This window comes from Gambusia affinis, linkage group LG08, assembly GCF_019740435.1.
Source record: "Gambusia affinis linkage group LG08, SWU_Gaff_1.0, whole genome shotgun sequence".
Classification (NCBI taxonomy): Eukaryota; Metazoa; Chordata; class Actinopteri; order Cyprinodontiformes; family Poeciliidae; genus Gambusia; species Gambusia affinis.
Genome location: NC_057875.1, coordinates 20,613,995 through 20,635,224, shown reverse-complemented (window position 1 = coordinate 20,635,224; position 21,230 = coordinate 20,613,995). Strand labels below are relative to the sequence as shown.

The window sequence follows — 21,230 nt, the reverse complement described above, 5'->3', positions numbered from 1 at the left end:
TTAAAAACTACCACAATAGTAAATATCTTTATAAAGCACATGTTACTTTGGAAAAAAGCTGACAAAGTCTTAAAACTGCTAAGAGCGAATCAGTAAATGAGAATAGACTTCTTCAACGTTATGTTGAAATGAAAACATCAAACATTTGAGACGATTGGTGCGTAATGGGGAGCTTAATCTACTCAAAAATCAATCTGTTTTCATGGTAGCGTTAAATTATCAGCCCATTTTGAAGTGTGCAACATAAAACCAATTAGGCCTTCTTTAAAAATAATTTAAAAAAAATCCTTGTTCAATAATGCCAGATAGACCCACTCAGTCTTGTAGAGAAAATGAAGCAATTGAGATGCAAAATGGGTGATTCACCTTCTCATTAGTGCTACACAGTACAGAATGTCCTCTGTGATTAGTCATGACTCAACCACGACAGATGGATATTTTCTTCAGTCACTTTTGTGACAAATGAGAAGTTTAAATGCGTTTTGCATTTGCAAACTACAGTGAGAACAAACCACAACAGACCTGTGGTTTGTACTCACTGTGCCACCTGGTGGTTATAAAGTATATAGAGTGATAAAGAGACCAATATTTTGTCATTACTTACATAAACCCATCATAGGCATTAATGTCAGTCATCTTAGAGCTTTTAATAATCTCCAATATCAATGTCTTAGATCACACGTTCCATGAAGAAAATAAATTATCTAGAAATGACACTGCTGTTGCTCTAAATGTGTGCATTATTTTTAAATCATTACATTTCATTACATGAGGACTTAGGAATTTTGTCTGAGAATCATCTTTTATGATGCGACTTGTTTACAATAAGCAATTGTAAACAAGTTGTGTTAAAGGCTGGTTTACAGCTGGAGCCTTTAGAATTTGGGAGCAGAACCTTGTCCCCAACATTTTGTATTTTAACAAATCCATAAATTTATATAGCAGTACTTTGATGTTCCCTTTTATATAGTCAATATGTGGTTTCCCGGATTATATCATTAAAACCCTAAAAGCCAGACATTTTGCTTTCTTGCACAAAAAGTCATTTTTATAAGTTTTTACAATAGCAAACTAAATTACACTCATCTGCAAACATATATTTAATTATATCTGTAGTAACACTGGAAATGTTATTTGTATAATGCAAGAAATAATTCTGGGCCAATCACCCCTCCTTGTGGTCCACCAAAGTAAGCCACAATAAATCATAACGCCTAAACCTCTTTACTTTGCACTCTCTCTACATTGCAAGTAACTTTCTAGCCATAAAAAGACAATTTTTTGTGTTTAGAATAAAAGTTAAAAATGACATTCATGCTGATGAGTGTCTGCAAACTTATGACCACAACAGTATTTGCTGATGGACACAAACCATTTAAAATATTACGCATCATGCAAGATATTAAATATTTTATTTGCCATGTTTGCACAAAACACAAAAATGTGATAAATACATCAATATCCTCCAAGAAAATAAAATATATGAATTTACACTTAATACTATTTACAGATCTTAGTGCATAATATTACAGCGTACTGACAGAAAAAGCTGAAATGTAACAAAGTAATATAGTAATTTGACCTGGATCCAGCAGTAAAGTCTCACGACTTTCTCCACCTGTCCTGAAGAGGTCACACGTTTCCAAGTTGATCTTCAGCTCCCGATTTTCCATGTACCTCAACATCTGTGATGTTTCCATTTGCGAGTGGCCAGTGCGATGCCTGCATCTCTTTTGTGCCACGGGAAGAGACGAACGAGAGCGACGTTGCCGTCGGGCTGCACGGAACCGGTCAGCACGTAGAGCTGCGAGCGGCCCGGACGAACCAGGGCGCTGGCGCAGCTCAGGTTGATGAGGAGCCAATCCCGGAGGAGATGCTGAGTGTCATAAGGCAACAGAGGGCCCTGACGGATAAACTCCACGCGGCCCTCGACCTGGAACTCCGGCTCCCCCGTGGGGTGGCGGAGGCGGTGGAGTTTAGCGGTGACGGCTGCGGAGGACAGAGGGATGTTAACATCTGGGAAAAACTGAGGATCTGATATAAAAACAACAAAGTGCATTTTGAGTTCTTCGAAAGAATCTGGAGTCCTACCAAAGTCATGGCGACAAAAAGCGCTCATTACTGTTTTCAATGCAGGAGCCACTTCCACAGAAGGACAGTTCTGGCAAACAGCTTTTGGCAAGTCTGCCAATTCAGAGAGAGAGAAAAAAAAGTATTTTTACTAATTGCTGACAGGAATAGGAGGCATTAGGAAGAGCATTAAAACGAAAGGAATAAAATTGCCATTTTATGCTCGTCACCTTTCGTAAAGTGGCTAAATTTTGCAAGGGGGGTTAGACACATGTCTTCCTCAGCAGGAAAGCGGTCACAGTTGAGAGCCTCGGGCCATGGGTGTCCCTGGCAGGCCAGCACAGGGGCACAGCTGTCCCTCACTGCCACACACAGACTACGACAAGGCTGGATGAAGCTGAGGAAGAGAGGAAAAAAAAATATTTACTGCAATCACAGAAAAAGATATAACCAAAAATTTATTGAAAAGATATAAAAAAAAACAAAAAACAAAACGTACGTGTCGAGACAGACGGGTGCAATGATAGAGCAGAGGAAGGCTTGGGCTTGAGGATGGCAGCCGGTCTGCAGCAGGGGCCTCCAGTCCTCAGAGCGTGGCACCACCTCTCCTTCAAGGTTGCTGTGTCCTAAAAAGTTTGGCAGCCTCATCTCAGAGTACCCAACGTCTTTGCAGACTTTCATCTGGTTGGGGATGGCAACGCACCGAGTGGACTGGCCCAGGTCGAATGCCAGTAAAGGAGACGCAAAAAGAGCTACAGCCAAGAGAGCAGCCATAAGGAAAAGTTGACAAAGTCCCGGGAGCACACAGGAGGAAGAGAGGAGTCGCTTGCCTGCTTGCCCCTCTCATGAGCTTCTCCTCTTATATACAAGCAAGGTGGGCCAGCTCAATCAGCCAGCGAGTCTGTTATCAACTACCTATCAAAACACATAGAGACGATGTGTTTGGAGACAAAGGCTTGTTTTGTGATGACTGCAGACAGAAAGGAGGCAGCGAGCAGATGGAGGGTGTGAGAGACGGGGGGGTGGGTGGGTGTGTGTGGAGGTAGGAGGAGGGTGACAATGGGCAATCACATCCCAGTTTTCACTGAGTGAAGAGCAGCCACAACACTCCGTTTCACTGGTTTCTAAAGTTTGAAGAGGATGACAAAAAACAGAGCATAGCACTACTGAACCAACATGTGCTACAGTGTTTTATGTCCCCAAGAGGCTTACATTTTCAGAATGAATCAGACATTTTCAGAATTTCAAAAAGCTTTATATCTTTAATTACTTTTTGGCTTCAAATTTACAGGGTTTCATTACGAGGGATTCCAGTAGTCATTTACAACCCCAATCATTTGCCCAACTATTTGTTGTATATTTAACCTAAAATAAAATGTTTGTGTTACCGACTCAATGGCAATTATGGATGTAAAAATGTTATGCCTAGGCACGGTGAAATAAATCTTTTCATAGAATGCCTCACTATATACAGTAAGACTCAAGTCTTTAAAACTTCCACAGTTTTGTATGTCAAAACCACAAACCTTTAATGTGTTTAAATTTTATTTTGTATGATACCAACACAGGGGCCTCTCACTTCAACCTACAACAGGATCCTCAGGAATGACGCAGCTTCCATGCTAAAAAATAAATTAATTATCATAAGGATGTTGTGATCAGGGTGATGTGCAGAATAGTTCAATTTTGGTCTCATTTTACCAGACCATACATGGTTGAGGTGGCTTGAGCCCAAACAGAGATTACCCCACCTCTGCAGCCCCTCCAGAGCCACTAAAAAGACTTTTTTTCTGACTGATACTCTCTTTGACTGGTCTGCTGGCTTTGGGGGACAGTCATGAATAGGTTTGGAGTTGTGGCATAGTATTCAACTCTAATATTTGATAATGGATTGAACAGGGCTTTGTGAATTGTCTAGCGTCTTGTTTAGTAACCTCCAACAGTTTCCATAACCATCCATGGCCTTTCTTATGTTTCTTGGTCAATGAGACGCTGTTTTTCATTATTGTTTTGTAACAAAGCTGTACTTATTACCCTGTGGTGAAGTCTAATAAGGTATACAATAAGCTGTTAAGCTGGCAGCTGTGACTCAAAGTCTGAGGGAAAAACCCCCAAAACAAAACAGTTAAAAGAGCCCAAAAATAAACCACTGAGCAAGAGCACAAAAGCCAATTCTGAAGCCCCCAAATTGCATAATTCAACATTTAGTTTTAGTGATTCTACATGTACACCATATTTGTCCTCAAAACAGCCACATCTGGATGCTGTTAAACAACCTGATTAATATGCCAAGAGTTACACCCCATTCTCTTTAAAACCTTCATTCAAACCGCTTAATGCAGCTTGCTTCAACTACATTAAAGTGTTTTTGTTTAGAGGTCGTCTGTCTCCAGATTAAGATGTGCATCTAAATCGTGGCCAGTTCCTTCAGGCCTTTTTTTTTGTTTAGGAACCAGAGGCATCTATAGAACCCAGTCTGTTGGAGTTGCCCACGCAGAGTCAGCTCTGGAGACTACTCCCATGTATGTGACTTTACAACAAGTCTGTCTGGAAAAGGGACAATGAATATGTAACTGGCCACAGCCGAGCCACGTTTTACGACATGATCTGAAGACTGGAGGCTGGTTCCAGATTGGGTAGACGAGTTCAGCCCATTAGAGGGGACTAACTGGGCAATTAGAGTCACAGGCCAATTTGGCCAAACAATAGGTCCACACATTTAACAAGCTCCCCCTGCCAGGAGCTCCACAGGGGTCTGTTGTCGGGCCTAATGGCCGTTGTGTAGACAGTGTGTCTGTCTTGGTAACGGGCTGCTTGCCCCAAACTCGGTGAATGAGAAGGTCAAGCAGGAGTCAACCAAGTGGTTCAACACCCGACTAATTTTTCCAACCCACAAATGTTCATCATTTGTGGGTTGGAAATCAAACTTCTGGAGTTTTGATTCCAGAGGTTTGGAATCAAACTGGAAACCTAAAACATATGCTGCTCAAATAAGTCTCGAATTTATTTTGCTTTGCGACTGACATCATTGCATCTTGAGGAACATAATTTGGATGGAAAAATGATGGAATCCATTCGGTCGTTAATGCTTGGGTACATTTTAATATGCAACAAAGTCTGATCCTATAGCACTTCATCAGATAGAGTAGTAGCCTTTCAGAAATTTTCAGGATTGGGTAGGTCAATGGTAATGACCCATCAGTCTTCACTCCAGCATCAGAAAGCTTTCTCTTTTTCTTTTGTTTGCCAAAGGTATATATTAAAATGTTAATTTAACACTTATTGTCATAAGTCTGTTATTAAACAGAATATTTTCAGATTTGCAACTCTCTTTTGCATTTTTATCCCCTTTTCTCCCATACTTACAATTTGTTTAATCTGAAACTTAATGCATAAAGAAAACATAAATAGCAATTTTTAAGCGATTTCCTTTGTACCTTTAAAGGAACAAAATAAGCCATCCAAACCTGGCCAAATTGTCCTAATAACTAGTTGGGCCACACTTAGCAGCAGGTGTTCACACTAACTGGGCAATGAGAAATTCACATCACCACTCAGGAATTTTGGCCCACAGTTAAGCAACACTAGAGGGTTTTTGAGCATTTGCATGTTTGAAAGCATATCTAAATTGCATCCAAGTCCAGATTTCAGTGAGGCCACGTCTTTTATTTCCTTTAGTATTTTTCTTTTGTATTAGTCCTTAAGAGGTGGCCATGTGATTGTATTTTTATCACCAGTTTGGTGCTGAACCAAAATGTGATTGGGCTTAAAGTCCTGTACTAAATATTATGCAGCTTTCGCTTCTAGAGCAAAATTCACAATTATATCAATTAAGGTCAAGTCATTCAAAGCAGTTTTAGGTCAGACACCCGGTTCAAAAAGTTTCACATTTGTCTCGTCAGTCCACAGAATATTACCACTGAAGTTTTGGGGATCACTGAGATATTTGTTGGTTTTTCCCCACAATCTATCTTTCTCCAACATTAAATTCTACTGGTGACAAGAAATACTGAAGTGTGACAAAAAAAAAAAAAGCAAAAAGAAAGAAATCTGTAAGGAGGCAAATGCATTTTCACACATTTCTTTCAAAAACTATCAGTCGCCCGTCTCATGTCAGCCGACTATCACAATGCCATGTTACGCAGCTGCTTTCTGTTCCACGTGTTGGAGCAAAATGAGTCCTTGCAGCACATCAAAGACTAAGGTGTGTTTAGGAAGACAGGGAGGAGAACTGGGTGTCAGTTCTGCAAACTCAGATAAAAGTTGCCTCCCCTTGTACACAGGAGACTCATACATTGAACTCCCATTTGTCCCTCACCGCCCCCCCTCCTTTCACCATCCTGCTGGGCTCCAGCAGGACTGACAGTCCCTGCACAGACTGTCAATAGCACTCAATTGTCACATCCAGTCTCCAAGCCTTATGGGCAGACACAGTCAGGCTGATATGAGCAGACTAGTTGCTCCCCCAACCTTAGAATCTGCAGACAAATCCAAAAACTATCCCACGTCAGATTAAACCGTCCTGCTTCCGTCTTCATTTATTGCAGTATATAAAAAAAACAAACAATCAAATCAAGCACAAAAATAACTGTTGAGTACAGACATAATCTTTAATTTTTTAATTGCAGGCATCTTTCTCTTACAAAATCTAAATGTTTTCCCCTCAATCAGTTGTGAGGTGATCCCAAGTTTAAGAACAGTCAAAACAGAAAAAGCCAAAAGTATATAAAGGAAATGGAAAAAAAACTGTGTAACAGAATCAGTGACACCATGTTCTTCTTATGCACTTCACTGGTTCTCTGAAATGCTGTGGAAGTTAAAAGAAAGAGACAAAGATGATCAATTTACAGGAAAACTACAGAGATAAAACCTAATTTAACATAAAATAATATGAGATTTATTCAAAAGTACTTTGCATTGGAAATGTGAAACAAAACTATGCAACAAGTTTCCTTTTATAAAAATAAATCTTCACAAGGTTAACTCTAGTGATGTTAGTTTACACACATCTGGGATGTCCTAAGGGCCTGCGGAGGGTCGCAGCCCAGATACGCCCCGTTGCTGAAACAGTACTGCAGCAGAGCCCTGAAGCAGGGATCCTACAGGGAAACCAAAACATTTGGAGTGTATTTAACTGGTGGACATACTGCAGGAGATGGTAGAGAGACAAAAAAAAAAAAAACAAATACAGATTTACAGAGATCTTTTTCCCCACTCACCCTGATGAGAATGTGGGGGTTTCCAACAATTATGAGCAGAGCTTTGGGACGGGTGATGGCCACGTTGAAGCGTTTTGGATTGGCCAGAAAACCAAGCGAACTCTGCAAATCCTCGCTTTCCACCGACTCGTTAGAGCGCACCTGGATAATTAGATGATCAAATCAATTTGTACAATCAGAAGTACCTTTGAAAAACAATGACATGATAGTTAACCAAAGTAATACCGTTGATTAGAAATACTGAGGTTATAAATTGGATTGTATCATATTGTAACAAAGACTACTTATTCTTAAATATAGCATCTGAGTGCAAATCTACTAAATATTGACCTCTTATCCAGGTCTTTATAAAAATTAGCATTCAGTTAAACTACTTTGAGTTTAAGGTTGCTTGAACGAGGCAAAAATCTGTACACCGACTCATCGCTAGCTGGAAAACTAAGCACTCTTTCTTCAAGGGAAGAGGCAAACACGATATTTAACATGAAACAATAAATCTACAAAGAAAAGACTTGCTTTAGCCTAAATTATTTGAACACTTTTCAATGCAATCAAAAGGACATTACTAAAATTTTCCAAACTGTTTCCTTAGCCCTTCAAAATTCTTGGTAAATCTGACGAAATGTAGATTGTAATTAAATTTAATAACTTATTTTGGCCTACCGTCGACAAGATGATGACCAGAAACTCTTGTCCCTGGAACTCCTCCACTGAGCCCACTTTGATGTCAGACAAGCCCACTTTACCCAGCAGCACTCGAATCTTCTCACACTGGACAGCGATATGACAGCTCACCTTAAAACCTACAGTATGTTGGCCTGCGAGACGGATTTCAAACAAGTCTTTTCATAACCTCAGAGAAAGAGTGAAACATACTTGCTTCCTGTAGGGGGCGATGATGCCGATGTCAGAGGGGTGCACAGGGTTGTAGAGCTTCTTTGCCAGCTGGCAGCAGTAGAGCATCACCTGCACAGCCTCAACTGGGTTGAACCATGACGGGTTGTTTCCTTCCCTCATTTCTGTGCCCTGCGACAGAAAAACCAAAAACATGGGAACTTGGACTACTGCTGAAAGCGAGTAAATTAACGAGTCTCAGAGGCACTAATGCTTTTTATTTTATTTTTTTGCATAAGAGCAAACATTGTGAGTTTATTTGTGCGCTACCCTAACACCATGGAAAAAGAGGGGGAAGTCTTTTTTGGGCAGGTTTTTCCACTGGCAGAGGGATTCCACAATCTCCCTCTGAGCCTTAAAGCACAGCTCCCCCAGGTAGAAGAGCTTGGAGGGCAGCATAAGCAGGGCCTCATGGGAACGGTAGTTGTAGATTAACTTGGTCACCTGTTAGAGAAAAGCATGCTTGTATAAACAAAGGGGCATTCAAACAATTATTTATGTGAAGAAAAAAGAAATATAAATTGTTCTTATGTGAAAAAGTTGGACATTGTTCCTCTTCACATTTGTGTCTCTGGACAAATATTTCAAATAGATTTTTGGACATTATTGTGATGCAGGTTGGCAGGAGAGAAAAAATTGTTTATGACTTCATAAATGTTTCTCAATCAGAGAACTAACCAGTTTAGGATTATATCCCCAGTCCTGTTTGGTGTATAGTGGGTTGGTCATCAGCCTCTCCAGTAAAGACATGCCCAACCCAAAGGCCATGGCAAGTTTGGACTTCACTATGGGACCCAGTTGGCAGGGGTCTCCAGCCAGCACTATCTGAGGAGGAAAACAGGAAGCATCTTTATTTGACAACAAAGCCAAGTTCATTTCCTCTTTTCCAATAAATATATAGTGGTTTCTCCAATCCAATACGTTACTATTCCCAAACAATTTGAGAATGTCTTTGGTTTGGTTATTTCAAATTAATCACATTGGATTAAATGAATAAGCACTTTTGGATGCATTTTCAGACAACACCTTAAACCAGGGGTGGGTAACTCCTGGTCCTCGAGGGCCGGTCTCCTGCAACTTTTAGATGTTTCTCTACTTCAACACACCTGAGTCAAATAATGAGGTCATTAGCAATGACTCTGGAGAACCTGACTGCACTTGGGAGGAGATTCAGCTGCTGGATTCAGGGCCCACCCCTGTTCTAACGTCAGAGAACGAAATAAAGGCATTGAAGTTCAGTGCGACTCCAACTTTTGTCAAACCGAAAACTCCAGCAGGGAAAAGAAATACACAGAATATGAGATTAAATGGTTCTGTCAAGACTAAATTTAATATCTGTGATTAACACATAAAAGGCCAACCTACTTTTAAAAATTAAAGACATTTCACAGCCTTAATTTTAGATACAAGAACTTAAGACTTCTTAAGGCTGTGCAGACACGCTGTTACATTTAGAGAAAAAATCTTCCAACTTAAAACATTATTGTTATGGTGTGTTTTGCCATCAGAGGGACTGGTGCACTTTACAAAATAGATGGCATCATAAGGAGAGAGCTTGATGAAGGAAGTGTGTAAGACAAGGCAGCCTACAAACCTGGCTCAGCTACATCTAAATAACTGGTTAAACTGAAGCCTTTGTGCATTTCATCCTGGGAAAAAACTCCAGTTCAAACGCATCATAATGAGGTCAAGATTAGTACGAGGTTTATGCTGATGAGAGCAGTTCCGACCGGTGTTGAAGTAAGCTCATTTGCTCTAACCTGTCCATCTCTCTCTGAGATGAAACTGATGGGGATCAGAGACTCGGGCTCTGTGGCTTGGCCAGCTTCATCCAGAAACACATGAGTAAAATGTCCCTCTCTGAAAAACAAGGAAATTAATATTCTACTCACACAGTATATGATGCGTTTCTATATTCGCTTTGATTATATCTAAAACATTGATCTTACTGTATTCCAATATTATGGAACATGCCAGCACTGGAGCAGGTGCTGACGACAATCCTATGGAAAGCAGCATGACGGATGTCTTCTCCAGCCCGTGAGTACGGCTGCAACACTTCGGGAATAGACTAAAAAAATAAAAAAAAGTAACTGGTAAAATAATCCTCCATCTAAGCAACACTGTAGACATACAGAGTAGATACAGAGACTTACAAAAGTTACACACATCTCTTTAACTTTTTCCACGTTGTGAATTAAAATTTTTTCATAAAGAAAAATCCAAAAGGTATGTTGTGCATTTATATTCAGCCTCCTTTTTGCACCTTTACACACCAAAATCTTTGCTCAATGCTCTTTGCGAATTAGCTGGAGCTCAGATCCAGCATCAACTCAAAGTCCGGTCACAGATTCTCAACTGGATTTAGAATGGGACTTTGAGTGAAAAATTAAAGCACATAAATAGGCTATGATCTACTCTAAACCATAACACTGAATATTTGGCTGCATGCTCAGGGTTATGACCCGTTTGAAAGTGAAACTCTGGACAGTTTAGTGTCACTTGATTTCATTTACAGGAATCAGAGAAGAACGGGCTGAATACAAATTTGTAAAGAAATAATAAAATGAATACCATCTATAAATTTCCTCCCATAAGGTTTACAAATCTTTTTGTGTACGCCTACTAAATGAAATCCCCAGAATACATTGCAGTTTGTAATTGGATGGCGCCATCCTCATGAATTATGAAAGCAGTTGATGAGCAGACCATCAATGCTGCAGCTCAGTACCTCAGTCTCTCTGGAGGAGGCGTTAACGCGGGCCAGGCTGGCGGTGTGCAGAAAGCCGCTGTGATGCAGACGCAGACAGATGAGGTCGGCGGCGCTGTTGGATGGAGTACAGACGAGCACCCGACTGCTGGGCAGAAAGTGGTAGACCTGGAGGTTGAGAGGCTTCATAGGATTATCCAGGTAAAGGAAAATAATTTGGACCAAACTTAAACATGCAGGAGAATCTAGATAGATAATTAGTGAATGCACCTGCAGTATGATTTCAATAAGAGTGATGGTTTTCCCGGTTCCTGGAGGTCCAAACAGAACATAAGGAAGAGGGCGACATTCTGCCTCCAGGATCCTCTTCACTGCCTCCTTCTGACAGGGGTTAAGGTCTGGGTTAAAAAACTGCCCTCTGCTGGGCATTGGTTTGGAGGTTTGTTTTCCTTTGAGAAGAAATGTTGCAGTTGTTACGTTAACTCTCGATATAAAAACAAAAAACAAGCAGATTCTGTGTAGGTCTAAAAATTGGACACCTTTGTCTTTAGTCTGCGTGGCCTTCGACTTCATATCGACACACCCGCTCGACGCGTCTCCATTTTCCGCTGATGGATTCTGGTGATTGTAAAGGCTTCTGAAGTTATTCTCTTTTTAGATTTGTTTTCATTTGAAGTCTGTTAGTTACAGCTTACCTCGTCCATCCATTCTCCAGTCCACAAGTGGGTTTGAGGCCTCACTCTGTCAGGGAAGAGAACTAAACAACAAGAAATTCACACCAGTCAGACTGGGAGGCCTCTTATTAGCCAAGAGGAGTGGACTAAATTAAAAACATTAAGTTTTCTGTCAAAGTGATTCAAAGCACCAGTAAAAGAAAGAGAGGGAAGAATGATGCATTCATTTTGAAGGCTATTACTTTTTCTTTGATTGTGCACTTTACAAAAGGTTAAATGATACAACCAGCACCCCCTGGTGGATAATGTAGTGATGTGCTACTACAACATGCCCTCCCACAAAAAAATAATAAAAGAATCCAGACTGTTACACGTGAAGATTTTTGGTGATTTGGTTGGGAAAAAAAAAAAAAAAAAAAGGCAAAATGAAAAGCAACACCTATTGTCTACGTCTGCTAATCCTTACAGTGTTTGGGGATGGAGGGGATGTGAAATTTGGATTCCCAAAGAAAAGAGATGATCTTTCAGAAATATTTCTTACAAATAAAAGTTTTAGACTGTAAGAGTAAGAAAACCGACACCAAAAAATATGAAAAAGACCTTTTTGACACAAAAAAGGAGTCATCATTACTACATGTCTGATATTTTATACAACACCTAAGAATTAAATTGATTAAGCAACGGAAATTTTCTGTTAAGAACAGCTTGTAATTATTCAAACATGTATAAAAAGTAAAGTTAAGCATTTTCCCCCAGACAATAAATGCTGTGAAATTAATCTTTTACAGAGTTGATGGTCACAATTGATGATTTCTGATGAAAATTTTCAAGGTAGCAAATTTACCAGGAAAAAGTTGCTAAAAAAGGTAAATGATTAAATGTATATAAAACTACAAATAAGCTACAGACTTAATGAGCTCACATATATACACTTTTCCACCATTAATAAGAGTCCTGTCTAGAAATATGAAAAATTAAAACAACACACTACTCACTCTCCCCAAAATGCTTCGTCAGCTCAATAGCATTGTGACATCGTCTTGTGGTTAACCTAAAAATAAACAACAAACAAAAACACTAACAATCACTTATACGTCAACAAGGTGAGACTCGAACCCAGAAACATTCCCAACAATCGCTGGTGTATTCCTTCTTACCTGTTGTAGGTGAACTCGACATCAAGAGGTTCACCCAGGTAACTGTGGTGAAAGTTTGAATTCACTCTCAAACTCACAGTCTCCTCGTTGATCTGTACAGGACCATTACGGCATTAGACTCAAAACAGGAAGTGAGTGTGCAGAGACGCTCCAGAGCCAAACAGGCAGGTTACCTCAGTGACGTAGCTGATGTACTCCATCTCCAAACCGTCGCTCTGCAGCTTCTTCAGTAAAACTCTGTCCCCTGTGGAGAAAGCTCGTCAACAGAGACCTACGCAACATTTAACGGCCATGCTGAAGGGCACATCACCTATATTAAGACAAGGTCTGCCTTCAGCCAGCCCAACCACATCGAGGTGCAGGTAGGCGCCTCCTTTGCGGAGGAGCGCTCCACTGATGGAGAACTCCCTTAACTCTCTTTCCGAGTTCAGCTCTTCGAGCCACAGGAGGGTCGAGAATCTTGAATACATGTTGGATGGTGAGAGCGCCTGAATGTAGGAGGACAGCATGACACTTTACTCGATCTGCAATCTACTTTTTCTCTTTGCATATTTCATGTGCGATCATAAAATCTCACCAATATAGGTTTGAATTAAACACCAAACCATCCCAAAAATACATATAAATATATAAAAAGGATATGAGAGACATCGTGTTCTCTAGCGTTAATAGCTATTTTGCAAAAGCCTGAACTCGTAAGCCAAATCCGTTTGGCAAGCTTGAAGCCCTGTTGTTGTAATTTATGACTCGGAAAGTAAAGGCTGGCTCAAAAATGATCTGGACAGGAGAGGCATAGCTGCAGATTCATTTCAATTAATGAAAAGTGAATATTCCAGTAATTCGGTTTAAAAAGTTAAACATGTTTCACACTTTTATTTCTAGTTATATCCCATATTCAGAAATACTTTATTGATTCCAAAGAAAAATAAAATATTAAAATTAAGTACTAAAAAATGCATAATTAGTTTTCCCAGGATGGCACATATAATACAACACTTCTCGTTACAGAAGCGTTGCGATTTGTCTTGAAAAACTATGGGGAGGAGTTCGACCGGACTCTCTTCAAAAACATGTCGTGTTGACAAAGTTTATTCAATGGCTTCTCATTCGAGTCTGTTTTTGAGTTACAGTTACAAGATGTTTGTGGCCATATCTACAATAACATTCAATTTAAAGCAAAAACTGTTGATTAAAGAAATATGTTGTGCTTTGACCAATATTTTCCATTTGAAAAAGTTTTTTGTGAGGAAAAAAAAAAAAAAAAAACCTGAGTCCATATCAACCGCTGGGGTTGTCAAGCAAAATTTATTTTTACTACTCTCACATTGCAGTCAAAGGGTTATTAGTTAAGCAATCTTTATCTAAATAATTTTATGCATCAGACCTAATGATTACTATGCTCACCTCTCCTAAGCATGGCTGAACAGCCAGCACGTCTTTCTGTGACTCCACACAGTCTCTCAGAGCCTTCGGCACCGGAAAGGTTGGCAGGAAGTTCGGCAACCGTCGCTTACTGAGCCTGGAGTGTCGGAGAGTCGAACAAGAATCAACATGGATATTCTTGATGTAAATGGCCTAATCTCTCAGGGGATGGAAAATAGCACCAGTCACTGAGGTCAGTCAAACTAGGATTAAATATGGATGCCAGAAACAGCAGCAGAAAGAAAGAAAAAGAGCACACCTGAAATAGTTTGTACTTTTATCCAACTAGTTTATCTTGCAAATTGAAAATAAACCTAAGTCTAATAACTAACTAATAACTCCTTGAAAACAAATTACAAACTGTATAGGAGCAGGTTTAACTCCAGATCTAACTCAGTTTAACAAAAAAAACACACATTATTATACATTTTTCTTTGAATATTCTCTAGCATTTAAAGAAGACTTATAACAATCTTGAAACTTGCGTTCATTTCCCAAACCTTTATTACTTATTGATTAGTAACAGGTTTAATGAGCTCTTTAGTTACCTCGGCACATCTTTTGGAGCCGAGACGGTGACAACATGGCAGGGGGCTTTAGAGAGCACCTTGGCATTACTGGGACAATAAACCTCAGAGGGCTTCAGCAGGTTTTCATCCTCACTGCCCACTGTGACCAGAAGACGCCTCCCGATGGTGAAAGAAGAGAAATGCAGCAACAGCAGCTCAGTACAGCATCCAAGGCTCCTGGGGGAATCCAGACATACACAAAATTATAGAACATGCCACAAATACGTATTCATGCAAAATGCTGTTTTTAATCTAAATTTTGATGCAGTAAAAATGTGTTCTATAAATAAAGCTAATAAAGCTACAACACATTTTATTGGGGAAAAAAAAAATGCAATGTCTCCTTGCATTAGGCATACAGCCAGACGTACAATGGGTAGCACGGATGCAGCGATTGCAGTTTTCTGGTCGATCACTGATTACCAATCTTTAAGAAGCCTGATCAGCCGATTCCGACTTTTGCTGATACAAATTTTTTTTTGTTTTGTTTAAAATGTCACTAAATATCTCAAGAAAGTTAGTGAGTTGGAAACAGTCGGGTGACTATTGTCACTATTGTTAACTGCAAATACGAAGACTTGACCTGGTGGGCCGGTCTATCAGTCAAAACTCTTTCGCAGAAAACCAGAAGAGGACGGTACATGATTTAAGACATTTGCTGAGTTAGATAAGATCAGGGGATTAGCCGATCACTGATCTCCTAAAATTAAGTAAATCAGCGCCAATAAATCGGTGCTCCCCTGATGGGCAGGTTACAGCAAAGCATATTCATGTGTTAAATTGGCTTAGTCAAAGCCCAGACAATTGAAAATCTAAGCCAAGACTATTATTTTTCATGGAACCCGTTAATTCAATGTCACCTTGATAGATTTTTTTTTATCTGACAAATAAAAAAGGCAAAAACATTTCAGCCTATAAATCTGGGAGATGCAACACAAAATCTGTAACTGCAGACACAACGTGACTCTAGAAAGTATCCAGCCTTACCACAGCTGGATACAAGCACATGTCACACTCTTCTGATTCTTATTCGCATAAAAATAATTAAAAACCATGTATCCCCCATCCATCCAGGTCACAGCTATGCACTACTTAGTGCTGGACAATTACATAAAATCTCAACAACAAAAAGTTTGTGGTTGTAACCCTGGAGTGAAATTTTAAAGGAATATGAATCATTTTGCAAGACATGGTGCATACTTATACGCACTTTTAGGGACACCTTACTTTGCTTTGCAGGCTATAACAACAGACACTCTTTCTCCTGGAGATATTTCCACCTCTCTCTCCTTTCCTACGTCGTCAGGTAGGACTGTGTCTGTCTGCATTGCACCATTTTCTCTTTCTACTTCCTTTGCATCTCCAACTTGTTTCTCTGAGGACTCTGGGAAATCTTTGTGAACAGGTTTCTGTCTCTGGTTGGGTGATGTGCTGACGGCAACCACGGTAAACTGCTCTCCAGAGTCCCACCCAGCAAAGTCGCAGCACTTCAGTCTTTGAGACTCGGAGCCATTATTTCTGTTGCGGAAAACAGACAGAGATGAACAAGCGTTCACTCCTTCTTCAAATTGTTGTCATTTACACCAAAAAGGCAAAACCAGCTCACTGTATCCACAGCACCAGCTCACATCTCTCCCCCAGCATCAAGTCCCCAAACTGTCCATAGTCTGACACGTCGAGCCCGCCTTTATTTTCCAAGAGGTGATTCAACTCAGTCTCCAGGAGAGGCTCAGCAGCAAAATTCGTGCTGCAAGCAGAAAAATAAAACCACATTAAGATGAGCAAGAAAGAAAGAGACAAATTTAAAAAAGTAAATCAGTCTTTTAAGGCCAAAACAATTAATCTGATTAACCGCGATCAACCAATTGCTGCAATAATTGTCAGCCAATACATTACTCATCAACTGGAGTACAGGTAAAAAATTGACATTTGCTGAGAGAACGCTCTCAGATCAGCAATTAAACTACAACTATACAAAAAACACACACGTTCTGTATTTAACATTAAATTAAAAAAAAAAAACCTTTGTACCTTCAGTGTTCTACTCGAAACTCAAGGTACATAGTTTTAGTTTCACCTGGGTCAGATTCTGTATCAAATCTTCTATTAATCACCTTTTGCTGTCCAACTACTGATTGGTTAATCAAAAACGTAAATCAACAGATCAGCTTTACACTGTATTAATGTTAAGTCAAGCAGCATCCTTTGCTACAAATGATCAGGCATTCACTAAAGCAATGCATTATGGGAAATAAAATATTTCTTACTTCTAAAAAAAAACCCAAACCCTACATTTCTATTTTTTATATTTTAATGTATTTGTAATATCACATAAGAGGCTTAAATGAAAAATCTGCAAAATGTGACCATTTTTAATTTCTGATTAGCCAAACATCCCAATAATCAATAGCACTGATCTCTTTAGCACTTGAGTGGCATATGTGTAAACAACCTGATCTATATTTTCAGTGGTACCTCTGACGGCAGGGCGCAATGCAAAGGGCTCTCCAAGAGTAGAAGGACTGACAGCTCTCCACCATTACCAAGTTGACCAGATCCCCTGGTGAAGGCTTGTATTGGGTTGGCAGGAGCAGAGAGTCCAAGCTAAAGAAAACACTGTCCTCCACCACTCCGCTGTTTCCATACACACTAGTCACTCGCACCTGGAAACAGAGAGCCGCTCAGACGAGGCCACAAAACCCAACTAAAGGAAATGATCCCGGTTCAACACCACAGCTTTATTTAGCTTGATTAGTCACATATAAACTCGATTTTTCAACATCAGTGAATATACTAGAAAAAAAAATTAAAATAAGCACCTGGTTTAGGCGACTATAGCGTAATGGAGCCACAGAATGAGCTTGGGTGGTCCACTGGGTGGGGTTGATATAAAACTTAGCTTGAATCCAGTCACCTTTCATTGGTTCATAACCTGTCAGAGAGAAAAGAAGCAAATCCCTCTAGATAAACACAGTTAGCATAACAAGATTTTATCAGATTTGGAAATATTCTATTTTTTTAAATCAATGACATCACCTCTAACTTGAGCTGGATGATATGGCTTAAAAATACAGTCTCATTTATTGTCTTTTTTAATCCTTTTTTTGCCCCGTCTTGTCTTGAAAAGGACTGTATTGTGCAAAATCCACTCTTTAGCACTCGAATACAATTTGTTGTGTACTCTGAGTCTTATAGAGTGCATAGTAGTTTAATTTGGTGTATTTAAAATGAATTGTAGAAAAAAAAATAGAGAACTTAAGCTCACACAACATAGTCTATACTATACAATACAATTTTGTGCAGCAACAAAATGGGAGAAAGTACAAGTAGAAGGAAAAGTTTTGCTCAGTAAACAATTTTGGCAACTCAATTTAACTTGGGTAATGTAAGCAAGCTATCCAAGGGCTGTGAAGTTCAAAGTCTTATTAAATTAAAAGTTTATCTCGCTACCTTCTGAAAGGCTGTAACGTGTGAAGTATGTGGTCTGGTTGATGTAGCCACTATCGCCGTCAAACGAAGTGACAGTTCCTATGAGAGGGCGCAGCTGCATGCTGTCTGCTTCTAAGGAGGTCCTCCCTCCGTCTTCCCAGGCATCTGCACTTTTCTCCACCTGAAAAAGAACGCTGAATTTTGCAAGCCTGACAAACCAAAAACCTCATTGCAAACTTGATCTGTAGTTTCCGAAAGGAGCCGACGGCCAACCAACAAGAAGAGACAGACTCAGAAGGTGAATGTAATGGCTACTTTATATGATGGATGACGGGGTCCTCACCCTCAGAGCTTTCCATCCTTTCTCAGCACCATCTCTGACTGCGATGCAGTTCACCTGGTCTCCCTCTTTCAGTGGAATTCCGCCCAAAACCTCATTGGTTGTGAAGTATATGGCGTCGTCTATCATCCCGTAGTCCAAACACAGCTGCGTCACCACACTACCCCGCAGATGGCGGATGTCCTCTGTGCCTGAACAGAAAAAAAAAACAACAAAAAAACACCAAAAATAAATAAATAATAGAAAAAACAAACACGACATGCCACTGTCCGAATGTGTCGCAAACTAGAGGAATACCAACTGCGCTTACCGGGGCTTTCCGTGAAGATGTTGTCTCCACCGGCATCAACTGTTCTCCAAATCGAAGAAACTAGCTTGGTTAGCACGCAGCGCACAGAAGTGAGCATATCTGCGGGAAATGGGAGCAGCGTAGCTAGCTACCCGAGCTACGAAAACAAATTGGACATTAAATGTGCTTCAGTATTGATACAGTTTATTGAATGCACAATTTGTAGTATATTTTGGTGTGAAAATAAGCAACGAATGAAAGAGGACGCCTTACTGGAATAAGAAAATAAGCTTTTCAATGTACTCCAAAGACACGGTAGCTAATGTCGAGACAAAGCCAGTCTCGACATTAGCTACCGCCTGAAACCCTCAGTAGATAAATATTGTAAAAATAAATAAATAAACAAATAAAAATCTCCAGCGGAAGTAGTGAAAATGAGAGCGGCTTACCGCGTTTCATACAAGTTATTAGATATTACACAACACTTCAAGCGTTGTGATCGAGATTTTTTTGCAGATTTCGGCGGCAGGTGTGCGTGAGTGACGAGCGCTGATGAGGGTGAGGTCATCAGACATGCGGTCACGTTACCACAAGGGGGCGCTAGAGCAACCAAGGTGACGGTGAACGTTTGAGGTAAAAAGCGGAGCAGCATGCTCTCATTTTTTAAAGAACTACCATTTTATATATATAATAGAGATAGAATACATTTTCTTCTATCTGATTTTATTTGTAGAAAGTTATGTTAAAGGGAAAAAAAACACATCTAAAAACTTGCCATTCTATTGTGCAAATTTAATTCAATCATTAATGTAATGTACATATAATATTATTAATCTACATCAATTATCTATTTTTATTTGCTGAGTAATCCTGAGTACAATGTTTAAGTCATAGACAGCACAGACAGCTCCCCTCCCTTGAATAGATCGGCTTCCATTGTATGTCAAAAAGTATTTACTTCCACCACAAGAGGGCAGTGGTGGCACTCTTTGAGCACAGGACAGAGCCAGTCTCGACAACACAGAGCAAATGAAGCTAAGTTTTAGCACGTGACAGACATCAAACTACCAAGCTGTCAGAAACCCTTACAGAAATGATGTGATAAAATAGCCAAGGTTCAAAGAAAAACATTAAGAGACACAAGAAAGTCTGGAAAACAAATCTATTTCCAAGCCAAGGAAATAGATCAGATACTCATCTCACTCTGTTGCTGTAAGTAGGAACTCAGCTCATATTGTTTATCAAAGACATATAACATGTAAAAAAAAAAATCCGAAAAAGAAAAAAAAAAAAGCAATTTTTTTTAATAACCAGAGGAAATTGCTCACTATATATTTAGCTGTTGGATCAGATGATGTTGAACAGGTCTTTTTTCCTGTAATAGCTGAATTTCACAATTTATAAGGACACTCCAAAGGCATGCTGTCACTTGAAAAAAAAAGTCTAAGCAAAGTTAAAACAAATTAATTGTAATTTTTTACAACATTACCTCTAACAATTCTCTTAAAATAAATGGAACTTAAGAATTTGTTTAATGTGCACACAACTTTTATTTTTAGTTGAGTACTCCATGATTTCATGTTTTCTTGGAGCATACATATCACATTACACAGACGTCCATTTTCATTTCACCACTGATCGCTCGAGTGATCGCTCACTATCGCTCATGTTTATTTTGCAGCAAGCAAAGTGAGAAGAATGGTACTGTATGAGAGGGCTAAAAATTCTAGGAAGTAGCAGTAAAGAATGGCATCTACTGGGGCTCATGTTGCCAAAACAACTGTTAGATGCTGCCGAGATGCCAACTGGTTGTTTCGGAGGCATGCCAGAAAAAAAGCCTTTTCTGCTCTACCATCCCATATGTAAACATGTGGAGTTTGATCAACTAACTGGACTTTGCAGGTCAGTCTAAGCTTGAGCCGTTTCTTACAAAACACTGCTGGTAGGTTTGGTGTGAAAAACAGGATGGGAATGTGGAAAAACAGCTCAGACCAAGTGGGAAGTGTGGAAGAAGATCTGTTGCTGCAATTTGTAACACAGCTCAAGTACCTTCTAAACAAAAACAGAAATAAATTCACATTAAGTCGGATCAAGTTACTTAAACACAGATGTTGAAGACGATAAGATGATTAATTGGGTCTCTCTGGACTGCAACTGTAATTGACAACTCTTATTGCCTTTATGAAACACAATTTAAATTAAATTACTGCAGCACCGACGGCGTTGAGTTGTTGTTTTCCAGACTTTCTTGTGTCTCTTAATGTTTTTCTTTGAACCTTGGCTATTTTATCACATCATTTCTGTAAGGGTTTCTGACAGCTTGGTAGTTTGATGTCTGTCACGTGCTAAAACTTAGCTTCATGACAAAGAAAGAAAGAGAGAAGGAAAAACACTCTAGATGGGCATGGCATGAAACAAAAGATGGACATGGAGAAAAGCAGCTCAATACAAAGTGTG

The 21,230-nt window shown here is 39.6% G+C and overlaps 2 protein-coding genes across 4 annotated transcripts; both read right to left on the bottom strand.

Annotated features, from left to right (window-relative positions):
• Positions 1-1,397: 1,397 nt before the first annotated feature.
• szl (sizzled) lies at positions 1,398-2,990 on the bottom strand. Its single transcript, XM_044124118.1, has 4 exons — positions 2,570-2,990; positions 2,301-2,467; positions 2,092-2,184; positions 1,398-1,989 (listed from the first exon to the last, which is right to left on the bottom strand). Exons 1-4 carry the CDS (start codon positions 2,842-2,844, stop codon positions 1,679-1,681), a joined length of 846 nt encoding a protein of 281 aa, XP_043980053.1. The 5' UTR covers positions 2,845-2,990; the 3' UTR covers positions 1,398-1,678.
• A 3,671-nt stretch (positions 2,991-6,661) lies between these two features.
• Positions 6,662-19,370, bottom strand: mov10l1 (Mov10 like RISC complex RNA helicase 1). 3 transcript variants are annotated; one of them, XM_044124113.1, is made up of 27 exons: positions 19,223-19,370; positions 18,795-18,930; positions 18,488-18,675; positions 18,166-18,325; positions 17,535-17,647; positions 17,191-17,378; positions 16,322-16,462; positions 15,943-16,233; positions 14,695-14,892; positions 14,129-14,243; positions 13,035-13,212; positions 12,898-12,968; positions 12,725-12,816; positions 12,563-12,618; positions 11,589-11,650; positions 11,433-11,511; positions 11,164-11,342; positions 10,915-11,076; positions 10,133-10,254; positions 9,944-10,043; positions 8,862-9,008; positions 8,454-8,627; positions 8,166-8,315; positions 7,953-8,060; positions 7,290-7,430; positions 7,078-7,169; positions 6,662-6,877 (listed from the first exon to the last, which is right to left on the bottom strand). In XM_044124113.1, exons 2-27 carry the CDS (start codon positions 18,889-18,891, stop codon positions 6,859-6,861), a joined length of 3,423 nt encoding a protein of 1,140 aa, XP_043980048.1. In that variant the 5' UTR covers positions 18,892-18,930; positions 19,223-19,370; the 3' UTR covers positions 6,662-6,858. The 3 variants fall into 3 exon arrangements, with proteins under 3 accessions (XP_043980048.1, XP_043980050.1, XP_043980049.1); XM_044124115.1 differs by having other exon boundaries at positions 10,915-11,061; XM_044124114.1 differs by lacking the exon at positions 19,223-19,370 and adding an exon at positions 19,047-19,202.
• Positions 19,371-21,230: the final 1,860 nt, after the last annotated feature.

Coding starts and splice junctions, on each gene's coding strand:
- mov10l1 (XM_044124113.1), bottom strand. CDS start 18,891: ATGCTCACTTCTGTGCGCTGCGTGCTAACCAAGCTAGTTTCTTCGATT. Junction 10,044..10,132: donor TTCCATAATATTGGAATACA/GTAAGATCAATG, acceptor CTTGTTTTTCAG/AGAGGGACATTTTACTCATG. Junction 8,061..8,165: donor TCGCCCCCTACAGGAAGCAA/GTATGTTTCACT, acceptor ATCGCTGTCCAG/TGTGAGAAGATTCGAGTGCT.
- szl (XM_044124118.1), bottom strand. CDS start 2,844: ATGGCTGCTCTCTTGGCTGTAGCTCTTTTTGCGTCTCCTTTACTGGCA. Junction 2,468..2,569: donor GCACCCGTCTGTCTCGACAC/GTACGTTTTGTT, acceptor TCTCTTCCTCAG/CTTCATCCAGCCTTGTCGTA. Junction 1,990..2,091: donor TTTTTGTCGCCATGACTTTG/GTAGGACTCCAG, acceptor TGTCCTCCGCAG/CCGTCACCGCTAAACTCCAC.